The following is a 17,288-nucleotide window of genomic DNA, read 5'->3' as shown; positions in this document are numbered from 1 at the left end:
TTTCAGAAGCGACCTCACCACAAATGATAGCTCAACGAAGTGCCTTATCATATAGAAATTTATAGCAGCCAAATACTCTAAACTATTATTCTAAATGAAGAGGGAAAAACCAGAGGACCCGGAGAAAACTCCACGCGACCACGAGGAAAACATTATAACTTCAAATATACAGGCGTCAGGGTCAGGATCGAACCCACGACCTCCTGTACACCGAGCAAGGTAGTTAACATCTCCTAGCCACCCTGGTTATGAATATATGGCAAGTTAGCGCAGTGGTGAGGGCCAAGTTTTGATTTCCAATTCTGGCACCTTTCTGCGTGGAGTTTGTATGTTCTCCCCCTGTCCTGCAATGAGTTTACTCTGGGTTGTCTGCTTTGCTGCCATAGCTACATCAAATATATATAATATAAGTAGTATTGGCAAAACATCTCAATGCTGAAATATCCTGCAAATTACTCAATTGGAATTACAGCAGCGACATCGCACCTTACTGGGAAAACTTGGCGGGAACCTAAAGCACATGGGACTTTATAATCAGAATCTCTAGCAGAATCTGTATTTAAATCCAGAGATGAACGGTATCGTCTCCTAGCACGGCAGTGGAGACATCTCTGCACATTTCTGAAATCCCTCCTCCGTATACACAACAGTGTAATTGAGTGCTCCACAGTTGGACAATCGTCAGGTCATATACGGTGGGTAAAGCGTGAGTACTCCCACTAGTGGAGGCACTTCCTTCAGCAGTGTCATGAACAAGCAGTTACAGGGCTGCGCCTTTACCACCCTGTTTACGAGGTCAATCGTTATTGCACCAGCTCTGCCTCTTCCTCCCATATTCCCAACAAAGTCACATCACGATTTCACGCATTTGTAGAGGAGTATTTTGAGTAACCGTGAGGGGGTGAACAGAAGGAGGTGCGAAGCGGGTTGCCAGTCAAAGATGACGTCATGTCACGAGTGGTGTAAGCGGTACCTTTGGGAACAAAGGCGGGTCCGAGCTCGGGGGAGGAGCCGCCGAAGGGGTACTTAAGGGGGACCGTTACGAAGGCGGCGTCGTTGTGGGGAGCCAGGGCAAGGATTGGCTGCAAGGTGTCTTTCCCTCCTCGTTGCCGGGCAGTGTTGGCTGAACCCCCGTCCGGGCAGACGAGTGGGAGAGCCAAGAGGATAGCCGAGAGTCGGGTTCCGAGTATTCGGTAAGGATCGGCTGAGAGAGGGTTTCTCTCTCCTCGTTGAGCCTAGACTGTTGAGTGGAACAGTGTTTAACGGAAACAGCCCTTATATAGTATTCCTCGTCTCCGCGTGGTTCTAATGCACAACACATTTATTGCACCGTTAAAATGTCAGTTAATAATAATTAACATTTGTCAGGCAGATTTCATCCGTGGATCCCAATGCGCCGGTTGGCACCAGTGTTACTGTGATAATTTACATAACAAAGTCCCAGTAAAAACATGCACAAATGAAACATGTTCATTCAATGCTTGTTTGCACATTGGCATTTGGGGCACGTGAAATCTCATCGTCAACTTTCACGACGCATTTATCACGAGCAATCTTTCATGGCTAAACGAAGACCTTTCCTTGATGTCAGAGTTGCCTTTGGTCCAGTGCAATTTCATTTAATCTCACTCCCAGCAGCTCATTGATTTATGGAAAAATGTAAGTTGGCTCATACGTTTCCTGAATATTGGCTGCCATTATTTATCGCTGGCCTTTCTTTTAAGATGAATAATATGCATTTCACAAAACATGTCCGATTGTTTCACCTAATGCACTCTCGAGTAATTATGAGTGCCTGTTTATTGCTTTGTTTGTTTTTCATTAATGCTTTTACTGGAGAAAATCAGGGATTGAAAGCAAGGACCAACCATTTAATGAATTCACCCCACCTCACGTTTTGTCCCCCTCCTTGTTTTATTTTATTTCCTTCCCAGAAGATTAATCGCAGCAGGTCGCTGTCACTGACCCTCATCGTCGGATGCAGCTTTTCCTCCCTGGCACTCATTCTGCTCATGATCGTTCACTTTACCTTCTGGAGGTACCTTCTTTTAAATCCACTACTTTTCTCGCGTTAACTGACATTCTACGCTTGATCTTTGCTATTAACTGTAGCACAAAATTGTACATTTTGTTGTTTATCGTAGATTCAATTATTCCACCTCCCATAGACGAAAGACAGTTTGCTATATGTCAGTTATTCAGAGGTGGGAAGATTGTGCTGTGCCCTAAGAACATTAAGAATTCACGCCCCCCCCCCCCCACAATGCTAGCACACGGTGCGGTTGGTAATTCATATAAACCTATTCAGTGCTGCACAAATGTATAGCGCTGCGGTGCCTTGCAGGAGGTCGTGAGTTCGACCCCGACCCTGATGCCTGCTGTATATTTGGAGTTTACATGTTCTCCCCATGGTCGTATATTTTTCTCAGGGTCCTCTGATTTTTCCCTCCAAATTTAGAAACATGCTGTTACAGTATTTGGCTGCTGTAAATTTCCACATGATAAGCCACTTCATTGAGCTATCATTTGTGGCCAGGTCGCTTTTGAAAAAGAGCAATATAGCTCAGTGGGCATTACTTGGTAAAATTAAAAATATCTTAGTTTATATAGAAATATACATATATATTATGGACTATTGTCTCTTATAGGATGCTCAACGCAGCACTCTTTCACTCACTAATGAATCACATGTTTGCGTATCTTTTGGGTTGGTTTTAATGGTTGTGGCCAAAGTGGATGGGGTGACTGAATAATAATATTACAATGATATTAATTTATTTGTGTGAGTCCAGGTCTGTCAAATCCGACCGCAGCCTGCTGCTCTTCAACTTCTGCATTTCAATAATATCCTCCAATATATTGATTCTGATTGGAGAGACGCAAACCTACAACAAGGTGCGTAATATTAAATGATTTTGAATAATGAAAATAACATGTTTCAATCAACCATCTTGTTGTAAATTTTTAAATATAGAAATTGTATTTCCTATTATGAAAAAATAACGGAAGATATTACCATGATGACGAAATGCAATTCATGGCCTGGAACACATCGGGAGAATTAAATATTGATTCGAGAATTAACTTTAATGGCAATAAGCTGCTAGGTTAATACATTTTGACTGATACTTGAATTAAGTTGTCATTTTTAATTTGGGGATTAAGAGGCGCCAAATGTTAAAACATTACACGGATTTATGTATTCCGCTGTTTAGCGATATGTTGATATACATAAATCAACGACTAAATAATAATCATTACACTGTAAACTATTGATAATCTGGGGTAATGGAGGAAGGATGGCGTGCATAAAACAAAAGCATGGATAATGCAAAACATACGTAAACTAAAGTATAAAATATGTTTGTGTTTATCCCTGTAGAATGGTCATGATGATGTATAATGTTTTGTCTGTTTTTATAGTTTCTTAAAGTTATTGGCTTATTTGTGGACACGTGTTCAGTCCTTTATCATTGACCCTCGACCAGTGAGCAGCAGGTGAATGAGCACAGTTCTTGATGGTGCCACGGTGGCGAGATGTTAACTACCTCGCCTGGTATACAGGAGGTGGTGGGTTCGATCCTGACCTTGACGCCTGCTGTTCTCTCCGTGGTCGCGTGGGTTTTTTCCGGGTCCGGTTTTTTCCCTCTACAATTTGAATCAACGTGCGTTTGTAGTATTTGGCTGCTATCATTTCCACGCGATAAGCCACTTTGTTGAGCTATAATTTGTGGCCATATCGCTTATGAAAAAAGCTATGTAGCTCAGTGGGGCATATATGGTAAGATAAAAAAAAAGTGTAAGAGTTTAGTTCTGCAATCTGGATAATCTGCCTGCGAATAATAAAGAGTCACCTGTGTGGAGAGTAATAGCACAGATTTAATGTATTTCTCAATCGTACAACTTAGCGTTATATATTGTTACAAGTTTTAACTTCACATGCCATCTCTTTCCACACAATTTACTGCACAAGATGGACATGTATAATTATTTATTAATTTATTTCGGTGGCCGTCTGGCAAACCCCGAATTGAGGCTTCCCTTTGTGAGAGGCGTTACGGTATTCAGTGAGTCCTGTCAAAAGAAGCCTTTACATTTACTTTGAAAAGGAACGATTAGAAGCAGCATTGGCCATGGTGTCATCATGGCCAATGCTTTTGATGCCTAATGTAATGGCTGTATGTTAAAAGATGCTTTAACCATTGCAATTCCATCAGATTATAAGATACTTTTTTTACAAATAAAGGTCGTTTTACGTCCACGAAATGTCTGCACCTGGCAGGTGACGTGCACCGTCGTGGCAGTGTTCCTGCATTTCTTCTTCCTCGCCTCCTTCTGCTGGGTGCTCACGGAGGCCTGGCAGTCCTTCATGGCAGTGCGCGGGGTGTCCATGAAGAGGATCGTGCGCAAGAGATTCCTATGCCTGGGCTGGGGTACGGCACGCAGCACCTCCACTCTGAGCCAGCGTTTATTCACACCTGCCTTCCATAGCCGCATGCCTTCTTTGGCTGAACTTATTCTTTTTTATTTGAAGGAGCATCAAACGGTTCAATGATCGGGTTTGGGCATTAATTGAATTGACGATGTATCACTCACCGCCATGTCGTACGGTTTCTAGTCTTGCGCGCGATGGCAATACGTTCAGGAGCTAAACGCCAATGTCCAGGCCTGCTGGCCATGCGAGGGCTTCAGGAGAGAGTTGCCATCATGTTGCTACTCCTCCTTTAAAGGAGCGCAGACTACAGTGGTGTCACCGGTGGTACAGGGGCTCAGCGGTAGGGGAAGCGACTCGCAGTTCACATCCTGCTTGGAGGCTGATTCAGCCCATCATCCCTCCAGGGTCAACAAAATGGGTACCATATCATGGACATCCAACAGCGGTTTCCCTGTGTGTACACGAGGAATGTTCAATTTCCACCGCTGGCTCAGCTTTGCAAACGGGGCGATGAGCCGCACCTCCACATCCAAGATGTCACTTTCACTGTTTACGTTGTTTTCTTGTACACATTCATTGCATAGCCCTCCCCCTTTCTGCATGTTTACTTTCCCTATTCAGAATATACTTTCTCTTTTACTCTCAATTCACAGCCCCCCATGGCTCACAGTAAACAGGGTGGGTACACGTGCTATGGCCCCAATTAAAAAAACGCTGCCCTGTAGTACGTACATGGTTATTTATTTTGTGATATTTTACAATGATTTCTCCTCATAGTTACTCATTTTGCGATTACTCCGCGTGCCTCTTACCAACTCCCCGAGTCTCTGTGCTCTCTCATTCTGCCCTGTGTCTCTCAAACTCATCCATCAACTTCTACTGCCCCTCCCTAATGACCTTCATCCTCTCATTAACTCCTCACCATTCACAGCCCATCTCATCTCTCTTTTGCGAATATATCCTGCCAAAATCAATATCACTACATCTTCCTATTGCCTATTCCATTGTTTTTTAAAACCTATGAAATATACCTACCATTAGGGAGGGTAATATGTGCCTTCTCTATTGCTCACACATACCAGCCCTGATATATCTTCAGGTGAACATTTCACACAGTACACTTGGTAACCTACAGTCGCATCATATCCCTCCATGTGATGATTTAAAAACAGATTCTCCATTTTACCTCTAGAGAGGTAAAGTTGCAATGTTCCATTTGCTCACATTGCCTTTCAACCTTATGCTTGATGCTCTGAGCTGATCTTCTTCATTGATGATCTATACGTGTATTTCACCCTTCTCTGATTATTAATTTGTGCTGGCCTTACCAAGTGAGTTTCAACTCCTAACTATCCAAAGTCAATGAAACCTTTAAGCAACAATTTTAGTTTTTTTCTTTCATTATTTGAATATAAGTTGGGAAATTTATCAATGTGTATGATTTTTTTTGTTACGCAAACGATTGTTGGACAGCCACAGCTGGAAAACGGAAGATTACAAACACAGAGGAAATTATTGAAGGTTGATCGTGACCAAAAGGATACAATTAAGAGATGAATGGGAAGAGAATTGAGAACTTTGATTAAATTAAATTGATTATGAATGTTCCTGAATTTGTTTTCATTCGGTTATTATTTCCAACTGTGACGTGTTATAACACATTGACACTGACAAATTCAACGTAACTTGGGATGAAACATGCACAAGTGAAAAATGTGAGGTGCGTGATCAGAATTCCACTGAGAAACAAAAGGAGAAACACGCAGAAGAAGGAACAAACACAAATTATAATCAGACGTTTATTATCCGAGGAAATTACCCATTGAGCTACTGTATACAGGTTGTTTTCAAGGGTGGCTTTGCCAGCAGACAGACACAGCAGCAAGAGTTACAAATCAATAAGTAAACACGATGTAAAATATATTAAAATTAAATACTTAGAATCAATCGATCTTACAAAACAATTATGTACGTTTGCATTTGTATTGTTTGGAACCTCAATTGTGTCTATATAAAAGAGTACAGACATGGCAGTGTGGTAATCTCCAGCGAAGAGACACATTGGTTCCAAAACGTTGGAGCAGCTACATATTGACTGTTCAGGAAAGTAAGTGTGCCTGGACAGAAGGAATGATGGCCGATGGACATGACCAGTGGTGGAATGACAGCCAGAGATGAGAACGCGCTTGAGAGGGTGACCATTGGGACGAGAACATGACGAGATGTGCAGGAGTGAAAGGGATTGTAGCGTCGCGAGACCGTGAAGGATGGCGACAGCGTTAGGGAGGCATTCGTCACGAAATGATGCCCAATGATGACGGAATGAATTGGGAAGAGGTGAAAGAGCCGAAGAACAGCTTTTGCATGAAACAGTCGATAATTCTGAAAAACTACAATGTAGGTAATGAATAGTTTTACGTATCAATATGAATCTATATCAGCGATTAAAAGAAAACATTCAACACGTTCCTCAATGACACCGTTGCCTTAAACGGAAAATATGTAATAGGTGACGTTTTCGGCGATGGACATTCTTCATAGGAAATAAATTGTGAGGCCAGAGAGGTAGAGTGGGTAATAAGAGTTGGACACTGCACTTTACACCGTGGGCCAGATGAGAATCACATTTTTAAAATGTTTCCTGAAGAACAGCTTTTATACTTCGCATGTGAATATGAAGAAAAGTCATTACCTGCAGCATGAAATATTTCTATGTCTTTTTAAGGCCACTGTTATTGACAAACGTTTTAAGAATTGTTGTTCGTTGTGCTTTGCACCACTACCAACGCAACATCACCAAATAATTGTATCACCAATAAACATTTTGCATATTGATTTTCTCATCTTGTTATGATTGTTAATCTTTTCTGAAAATCTACAGACGTATTGTTCTAAGGCATCATTATTATTGTTTCCCTGTTTCAGGGCTGCCTGCTCTGGTGGTGGCCTCATCTGTGGGTTTTACAAAGTCCAACGGATATGGAACGATTCACTAGTAAGTTTCACTCTCGTGGTTTCTGTTCGTAACTCTTTACGCATGTGTGCAGCGTCTCTCCTCATTTTCATTACTGCATTAAGAACAGATAATTAGACAATTGTCTAGGACCACAGGACTCATGAATGTTTCAGAGTTTTGTGTTTTATTCAGCTCCATGCTTTGCGTGCAATGGATATGTGGTTATCTGAATGTCATAAGTCGTCAGCCTCATCCTGACGACTACATTGTTTTCTTCTATGTATTTAACAAATATACAGAGTGTTAAGACGTGCATGTCCCTAACAATAAACACATCTCAGTATATGCAGTTATCAAAGAAAATAGAATATTGCATATTTTTATACTTACATTTGTATGTATTGGTTGATATTTTTCTTCTGTACTGAACATGTTTAGGGCATCGTGTAACAATTCAGATGCAGTCAGTATTCATGTAACGCTCTAGTCCATGGGCGTGCATGTGTGTGCGTGTGTGTGCATGCGTGCGTGCATGTGTGTGCGTGTGTGCGTACGTGTGCGTGTGTGTGTGTGCGCGTGCCTGCGTGTGTGCGTGTGTGTATGTGTGGAGCGGTAGTGTAGCGGTTAGCACTTTCCCCAACAGTTTGTTAAGGCTATACGGGGGATATTTGTCCTTGATTGTGTGTGCGTGCGGTCGTGTGCGTTACACCAGTTGCTGGTTGTCGCTGGAGGGTGGGCTCCTCTATTCCTTCGTTGGGCCTGCAGCAGTGGTGGTGCTGGTGAGTAGCAGTGGCCTGGGGCAGCACGCGCTTGCCAACTAGCCCAGCCAGCCTTGCCAGCGAGCTTCACCATTAAGCCTTCGTTCTAAATGAACGCAGAGCTACACAATGCTGGTCGACATGCAGGGTAGCAACGTACTGGCTATGGACGTATTGGCGGTACACGGGTGCAGAATAACACACCGGTCCCCGTAAAATAGTCTGACGTTGTCACTTGCCTTTCAGTGAGCTGCATCAGAAGTTGCACTTAGATTGAGCAGCTGCTTTCCCATTCGAACGTGTGGTGGTGGTGACAACACGAGTCATAATCTTTCGATGCCACCGTCCGCCAAGAAATTATTCCGGAAATGAATCGAGTAACCGTCCGACCAAGTCTCAGGCACGAGGAGTCAAATCTGCCTTTGGAACACGGAGCAGCCAAATCGTCATCAGGCTGGGTGCTATCATACGGCAACAGACTGTGAAGCTTCGTGTTCAGCTGCTCATAAACATTCGTCTTTCGACTGTTGAACATCATGAGAACTGATTTTGATGCAACACCACCTCGCAAGCTTTTCTGACCGGGTTGCGAATCGTGGGAAAATAAATTATTATATATCGCGCTCCACCAGTGTACCGCTAATACATTAATTTGCTGCATGCTATATGAATCCAAGTGTCACTCTCATTACCTTTCCTGGAATGTCCTGTGTTCGAGTTTTTCTGGGAATGGGATGGATTTTGATCCAGATTTGAATTCGACCCATGGGTTCTGAGATCCACCAAGCCAATCAATGTCTCTGCTGTGTGTAGATACTGAGCTGTTGTACACAGAGCGAGGGGAGGGCCTCGGGAACACGTAATACATGGGTGTCCACGTCCACAATGTATGCACTGGCATGTGTGTGTATAGATGTAGAGTTGTCTGGACTTCACCTACGTGGCAGTGCAGCGGTTAGTGCACTGCACAACGGACACGGCAACCCAAGTTCAATTCCCACTCATGGACACCATTGGTGACGAATATATCTGATCCAGTTTTCGGCCTCCCCTAGGTCGACTCAGCCATGAATGAGTACCTGGTGCAGTGTGTAAAAATCACCACTGGGGAGAAAAAGGTAGCCAGGCGTGGTTCTGGCAACTCAATTCCTTAGTGTACCACTTTGGCCTTTATAGGTGCTACTCGCAAACAGTACTTGCCCCAACAGTCGGTTCAGGCTGTACATGGGGGGTCTTTGTCTTGTCGTGTTGCCACCTGTCCTGGTTGTCCCAGGATTGTCCTCGTTTTGAGGCAGCTGCTGCCATGGGAAATCTCTAAGTCTGCCCCGGTTTTTGTCATTTAAATTACAAAACACCACGAGAGATAAAATACATTTACATGTAATTCTCTTCTATCCCATTATTGTATATGTTGAACTTATTTTGCACCATGTGTAGGATGTGCGGGGAAAGGACAACAAACTCAACACAAAAAGCAGTTCTAAAGAAATTAGTTTTCAATCTAGATAATTTAAAATTTCATAGCTCCAGTGGCTTCCCAATATCGGAAGGAAGAGCGTTCCAGGCAGCCGCAAGCGCATCTGAAAATGCGCGATGCAGTGAGCGTGCGATTGTGAGATATTTTTCCCATTATATCTACCGTTGTATACACCTCAGAGGTGGCAACCCTTGCATATTGGGTGGGGAATTCCTATATGCTTATGTCTGTAAAGGCTTATACTGTACGTCCCTACGTAGCTGTATTGTGTCTGTATATGTATGAATGTGGCCGAGGGCATATGATGCACACGTGTGTATATATGTTTAAAACAATCTCTTGCTGTTCCTGTCATTTTCCAGGTGAACATGATCTTGGGAATTGTGGTTTTCAACAAGCTGGTGGCCAAAGACGGCATTGCAGACAAAGCACTCAAGCACAGAGCAGGGTGGGTAGAGCGTCGCTACGGCAACCACCGCACATCTCTTTACCTACAGCGCTCGTGGTCTGCTTGTCACGCACGATTTCGCCATCGGTATTTCCAGTTAATCCGTTCGTTTAATGGGTTTCGCTTTATTGCGTGCGTTATGATTCCATTTGTCGCTCGCCTATAGCCGTATTAGCGTATCCGAGATTGTACATCGTTTTTTGGCTACGCGTACCATCTCTGTTTGTTTTTCATTTCTCTTGCATTGTTCTCGGGTTTCTAAAACGTGATGCTTAATTGCTTTTACAAAATCATCTTATCAAGTGTGTGTGTGTACGTTTCACCAAATGTCACAGTGCTACTACATCATTTGTACTTCATATTACCCGTGCCCCTAAGGTGCAACATTCTGGTATTCATGCCACGATTTACCCACATGTTTGAAAATTCAAGAGTGACCCGGAAGTGACGGCAAGGTCACCCTATTATCTGAGACAACATGCAGATAAGAGGAGTGGTCGTTAAGTGGCAGCATCCTATTATCTGTGTGTCGATAAATGAGGTGATTCAGGCAGATGCACACGTGAAATATGACCCCCCATACTGCACCCCCCCCACCCCCCCAACCTCTTGAGTCTCAAATCAGATAAGAGGAGTTTTATAGTAATGCTTTCTGATATCCTTCATCTGTAACATACCGTTAATCCTTGGGAATACGCTGATAACAGGAATGGCAGATCTTCTAGCCCCCCAGAGGATTATAGAACATGATGGATAGAAAGTGTTTCCTCTATATATGAAGGTGTAGCAAGGACATAATGCTCCCACACACAAGACCAATTCTGAGACATTTAAAGTTGAATTAAACATGTCGATGAATCAAAAAAAGAAAGCCTGATATGTATACGTCGCCAAATAATTTCAGATTTTTGAAAAAAAAACTGGACAGAAAATTCACGTAAAATTGCTATATTTGTTTTGTTTTGCTCAAAACATATCGTAGCCTGTCTCAGAGTATCGCGGGTGAGCGCGTTACGTTTGACTCGAACAAAATTGCGGCTCCGTAGGGCACAAAGATACAAAAAAATCATTAATTTGGCATGATCGTAGTGCCAATCCATTTTGTTTCCCGTGAACAATTCGTCTGGCGCCCTTTAACAGCTTCTGTAACTCTTATCATTCGAGAATGTTGCTAGGCTTGCACAGTTTAGGCAGGGGCCCGGCCCTAGGGGTGAGCGGTGTTGTGCGCCCGTACACAGCGGCGCTATCATGGGGGGGGTGGGGGGGTGGGCACAATCCACGTCTTGTTTTATCCCCTTAACTCAGTACCTGGGGGGAGGTGGCGTTGAATGTGAGGTTGACACGGGGAGCCATTTCTTCTTAAGCTGGCCCTGAAATTTTTGTGAAAATGGCAGTTAAAACCAACATTTATTGCCATCAGCTGTTGCACGAAGACAATGCTAAACTTCATGCCAAACAATACGTGTATGTATGGGATGTTGAACTTCTTTCACACTGTACGTAGCCAGCTGTGTTAATCGAAGGTGCGGAAAATATGATTTACGTAATGTATTCAATTCCCCTGTTATTCATCAATGGATAAAGTCGTACTTGTGTGGGTCAAATGAACAGCCACTGCCACTGTCTGCATTAGGGTTGCCACTCTTCCAGTGTAGAAGAAACCCAGGCATATTTTTGAGGTAGCCGAGGGCTGTTGTCAAACTGTACCCTGTACTGGAATAGAGTTCAACACAATACCGGTATCAGATCTCAGCACGAATCAATTCCTGCCACCCGGACACGGATGCCAATTCATGTGTACGAATTTGAGAAGTGCATGCCAGCACTCGTGATTTTTGGCAAACTGACCGAAAATAATGACAATCACGAAACACATTGAAATGACATTCAGGTGCATTTGTGCACGAGTGAGGCTCCGGTGAACCCCTGCACTTGGGTGCCGTGTTCTCTCAGTTTTTATTGCATTATTTTTTCTAAGTTATTCTTGCCTGTCAGAAATTCCAGTGAACTTCAACCTTCCTACACACGCTTTATGGCGACGGTACATTTCTCAGATTAAACTGTACAGTAGTGAAATTTGTTAAGTATTATCACACGACCAAATGTTTAGTTTTATTATGGATGGGTTGTTAAGCGTTAATTGTGCGTATTAGTTGTCATTTGAGTATACATGGAATTAAAATTTAAATATTGTCCGAATTATTCAATTGTTTGCAGCATGCCAGATATACCTCGAAACCAAAAGGGTTAACGGCTTTGAGAGGTTTCACTTTAATTTAAACCGTTGGTCTTTTAGTAATTCCTTGCTGATTTCGTCAAGGGTCATAAACCATCAGGCAAACTTCGGTCATCCTCGAGTGGATTTTGGCTAACCATCGAACAAAGATGGGCACTGCATCGCGCGATTTCAGATGTGCTGCGGCCGTCTGGAACGCTCATCCTTCCAATGTTAGGAAGCCACTGGAGTTATGCACTTTAGTCTCGATTGAAAACTAATTTATTTTTTAACTGCTTTTTGTGTTTAGTTTGTTATCACTTCCGATTAGCACGGTTGGCTACCTATGGTGCAAAAGATGTTCAACATACATACATGCTGTATTCCATTGAGGAAGTAATTAACCCTTTTTGACAGCAGGGGGCGAGAGTACATAATCATTGCACGCTATTTAGGAGGGTGGGAACATGGCAACTCCAACAAATCTTGCGGCAAACGATACATGCATTGAATCACTTGCTCAACATTATATCATGTTAATTATACAAATTACAGACACGTGTTATGCTGATTCAACGTTATGATGATGCGCGGACTGAAACGGCTCAGGGAGATTGGGCAGTGCGATGCAGACGGATCGAGATGGATGCACAGACGTTGGCGAATACATCCTTGTAGAGCGGGAGACTGCTAGCGAGAGGAATACACTGGGACGGTCAGACTCGGTGAGGGCAATGGAAAGAACTGTTATAGAGGCAGATATGATAGTAGTTATGGAGAAAAGGATGTATATACTCTCCTGGAACCAAACATAGGCGTATTATGATTTAAGAGTAGTTCAGATAGACTTGCCGAGCGAGCTATAATAAGGCTACACTTGAAAACCTAGTTTAATCACAAGGTGGCTGCCTGGATTAGAACCCACGTCCTCAGAAGTGTTCAGTTCCTCAATATCAACTCTGAGCCCCGGGCCACCTTTGTTTAGTTGTGTTTTTATAATTCTCGTTCTTCATGATCATTTAAAGGCAAGAGAGGGCGGCCACTAAATATGATGCAAATTGACTTCGATGGAAATGCAAAACTTTTTGCATCTGTTAGTATGTATTTTATGATACACACAAATTGTTAAATAAATGTGAATTATAAGCACATATACTCTGTTATAAGCGCACAACTGTATCGATCTATGCTGAACGCTGCACTTTCCGTCGTTTTCATGCAGGGGGCGCTGCAAACCTACGTGCCCCCTGCATGAATGACGGAGGCGCATGGACAGAAGTTTGTTTACGTTGGAATCGATCTGCAGACGGCGGTCTTCTCGCACGGCCAGCAGCTCTATGTCGCCTTATCTCGATCCCGCAATCCCAGACAGGTGAAAGTCCGCATCGAACCGAGCCCCAGAAAGGCCATCTACTTAACGACGACAGAAAATTCACACGAAATGTCGTTTTCAATTAAGTCTTCCAGATGTAAAATGATATAAGCTTGCGTGAATGCGTCGTTCGTGTGCAATTTTTTTTGTAACTTTCCTGGCCGAAGGCCGTAAATAGTTGTGAGGGGCGCCATAGGCACCCCCGAACAACCCCTACTTAAACGTATATTGCTCCTACCCCGGACCTCTCATTAGCACGGAAGGCTGTGAACGGTGCAATTTTTATATATATATATATACGTACTACAACACGATACACTTCTTCCAGGAATATTTCATGAGTATCAACATTTCATACTTGGTAGGATTTCACTTGCTAGAAGTGTGTGAGGGGTTGGGTTGCAACAGTGCCACTGGGTTGTGGCTGAGCTGGTCCCATAAATTATATATTTTATGCAACACATAATTAGCCATGAGATCTTCCCAGCAGGTAACCATCGCTTCCACATGTCCTTCCGGATTATACACAAGACATTTAGAGAGAAAAAACATTGAGGCATTTAAATACAAACTCCTATAGACAGGTTGGTTACACACGGTGCGAAAGAAGTTCAACGTACGTGGATAATGTTAGGAATTTCATGTCAGGACAGGGTTAGCGACATGGAAGTTTAGAATAGGACACGGTGAGAAAGCATAGTAGACATTATTGGGCAGATGAGGTTACGGTGGATGGCTGACATGTGCAGGATGGGAGAAGGGCAGGTTGCTGAGACGAGCGTGTGAGTGGCACCCAGAAGCCACAAGGTCACTGAACCTCGTCGTTTTCCTCTTCTCTCAGCAGAGCAGTTAGAGCCGTTGTTATTGTGGCTTGCAAGTTTGTGCCCCACGCAGCAGCACGAGTTGACTGCAGGCGCTATGCTGCGAAGTGTCTGTTTATGTATATGTAGATATGTGTGGGGAGCGGTAGTGTAGCGTTTGGTGCACTGCGCTACGAACCTGGCGACCCGAGTTCGGTTCCTGCTCACGGCCAACACCAGTAGAGATTATCTGAACCGGTTCTGGGGCTCCCCTAGGTCGACTCAGCCTCAAATAGGTACCTTGTGCAGTGTGTGAACGTCGCCACTAGGGAGACAATGATGGCCAGGCGTGGTGCTGGCCACGCACCCCCTCGTGTACCGTGCCGGCCTTCACAGGTGCTCGCTAACAGCACTTGCCGCAATAGTCTGTGAAGGCTATATGGGGATCTTTGTCTTTGTAGATTATGTGTACGTATGTGTACATATGTGCGACGCTTTCAACAAAGAGCAGAGCGCCAGGTGGCTCAATCACAGCAAGTTGGCACAGTTGGGAGCACAGGTAGTGCATCTGCCAGTCATCTCAGTCAGTCAACCCATGGCACCTGGGTCTGTCCCGTGATCTTCTACCAGCAGCGAGTCTTGCACATGTCGCTGATAGCCTCAAAGTGCATCCAGCCTGGCACAAGTGCTGTGGTGAAGTCACCTGTTGTTGTGGCTGTTGTTGCCGTTGTTGTTGGTGGCTTTTGTATGTGTTTTTGCGATTAAGCCATTGTCCCCACATACCGTTCGTATCAATGTGGTTAAGAGGAGCGGCGACCCACTACTCTGTCGAGTGACATTGGTATAAACGCTTGTTACAATATGAACAGCGCATTGAAAGCCCATACTGTTTTATGTACTGTTTACAAAGTGTGTTCACAAATCCACACTGAGAAACACGATGATTGACAGAGGGGTGTAAATTATATTTTAGATAGTGATTTGAGTAGAGGTACTGCAGGTAAGTAGTTTTCAGTTTTAAGGGCATAGTTTAACAAGACAACACTTTTTGTTTCTTTCGGTAAAGTCACGTAGAAAGAAAATAAATTAAATAATATAATACGACGTTTCGATTGCAACACAAGCAATCATCATCAGGTACAAATGAACGAGAAAAGCAAACCGAGTAAACTTAGAAATATAATGCAATACAACACAGTGAGTCGGCTAACACAACAGTTAACACCCTACCGAGTTGATTACGTTCTTCCAAAGATTGCTCAATTTTAGAGAGAGACTAAACACAGACACAGAGACACATAGACAGACACATAAGCAGAGAGAGACAACACAGAGACACACAGAGAGAGACATACATAGGCACACAGAGAAACAACATCTCTGTATCGAGGCCTTAAATAGAGAGAGAGGGGGGCAGAGAGAGAGGGGGGTAGAGAAATTAGCATGTCAATGAGAGATCTGGAGCTTTCGTGACTGGAGGCAATATTAGAGATACAAAACAGAGACACAGAGAGAGAAAATCTACTTTTTGTTTACATTACAATATGTTTATGCGAGAGCCAGGGTATTATGAAACCCCGGGGTCCCGCCCTAAGGTTCATATGAAGACTGCATCATGGCCTTTGTGGAACGTTAGAACTATCTGCAATTCTGCTTTGTTTATAATTTTCTAATGAGTAGGAATCCCTAAAAAGGCTTACCATTATCAGCAAATATACAGACAATGGAAAATTAAAATGTAACTTTTGCACCAATTCTCTCACACAGATAACATAATTTGTGGTTGATATGGTCACAGGTAATCCTCGTTAAATAAAAAAAATGCTGAAACACAGAAAACTGCTTATTTAGTTGACATGAGGCATCGTGGCTTCATAACACCACAAGTTACGTTCATGCTGTCACGACTTACGAAGGCTTAAAAAAAATCCCGCTACTTTTACCGACCCCAATCATTCTAAAACATTGGGAAATGCTTGCTTTTGCTGACACAGTGGAATCGTGGATGTGGCCAAAGTATTTCGACTTCATGACCACAAGCTACACTTCACGGCATCGCGGGGTGAGGAAAGGTTAATGGAATGGCAGGCGGCCAATGGCGAAAGAGGAGTACAGAGTTTTTATCTCATGTACTCAGTGGCGGCCGGTGGGTAAATGGATTGGTGTGGCACGGAACCCCATGGGTGGGAGGGGGTGGTGAGGGGGAAGCAGGGGCAGAGGAAGGTGGGCGAGAGAAGAGGGTTGCATGCATCCTGCTGATGTACTTAAGTGTGGTAACCAACAAGGACTAGCGCAGCGAGGGTGAGCACCACGTTTTGTGTGCGCCTTCGTTGCTCAGATGAATACCAATGAAACACCTGCACCCACTATAGCTGCTGTATTGTCACTTATAACGATCACAGTGAAATTGATTGACAGGGGCTGGCCCCATAACAGCGTGGTTGTGTAATCACCTCGCTCATGTTTCACCGACACTCGCTTGCAAACGAATTTATTTAAATTTCGGTTCATTTGTTGTCCTGCCCCGCACCTCCGATTCGCACGGTTGGCTACGAACGGTGCGAAATGAGTTCAACTTCCGTACATACGGCCTACCGGCAGTTGCAAGCAGTTGTGAAACTACGCTTTGTCTTGTGTTACATGTAAAATCATATGCTGTTTATGAACTTTCAAATGTGCAAGCTTTGTTGAAATTTTTGCATTTTCCTTCTATAGTGGGGCCAGCCCAGGGTTTGCCACCTAGCCGGGTTTGACCGGATACAGCCCGACAAGCAGAGTCTGTGTTCAGGCGACAGGAATTGATTTGTACCAAGATTTGGCACCGCAA

General features: G+C 43.6%; 1 protein-coding gene across 7 annotated transcripts in view; it reads left to right on the top strand.

Moving 5' to 3' along the window:
- The window catches only part of LOC144720208 (adhesion G protein-coupled receptor B3-like), a 104,370-nt gene that overhangs the window by 56,355 nt on the left and 30,727 nt on the right, over nucleotides 1-17,288 (top strand). For 6 of the 7 annotated variants that reach the window (XM_078596719.1, XM_078596716.1, XM_078596722.1 and 3 more), the window contains 6 exons: nucleotides 1,935-2,038; nucleotides 2,793-2,895; nucleotides 4,283-4,433; nucleotides 7,361-7,430; nucleotides 8,104-8,170; nucleotides 9,989-10,074. In XM_078596719.1, the coding sequence (XP_078452845.1) occupies nucleotides 1,935-2,038; nucleotides 2,793-2,895; nucleotides 4,283-4,433; nucleotides 7,361-7,430; nucleotides 8,104-8,170; nucleotides 9,989-10,074 (581 nt within the window). The remainder of the gene's footprint in view (nucleotides 1-1,934; nucleotides 2,039-2,792; nucleotides 2,896-4,282; nucleotides 4,434-7,360; nucleotides 7,431-8,103; nucleotides 8,171-9,988; nucleotides 10,075-17,288) is intronic. The other variant, XM_078596718.1, reaches the window with a different exon arrangement.

Source organism: Lampetra planeri, chromosome 8, assembly GCF_965212315.1.
Source record: "Lampetra planeri chromosome 8, kcLamPlan1.2.h2, whole genome shotgun sequence".
NCBI classification, from domain to species: domain Eukaryota; kingdom Metazoa; phylum Chordata; class Hyperoartia; order Petromyzontiformes; family Petromyzontidae; genus Lampetra; species Lampetra planeri.
The sequence above is the reverse complement of the archived record's forward strand: the minus strand, read 5'-3'. Positions and strand labels throughout refer to the sequence as shown.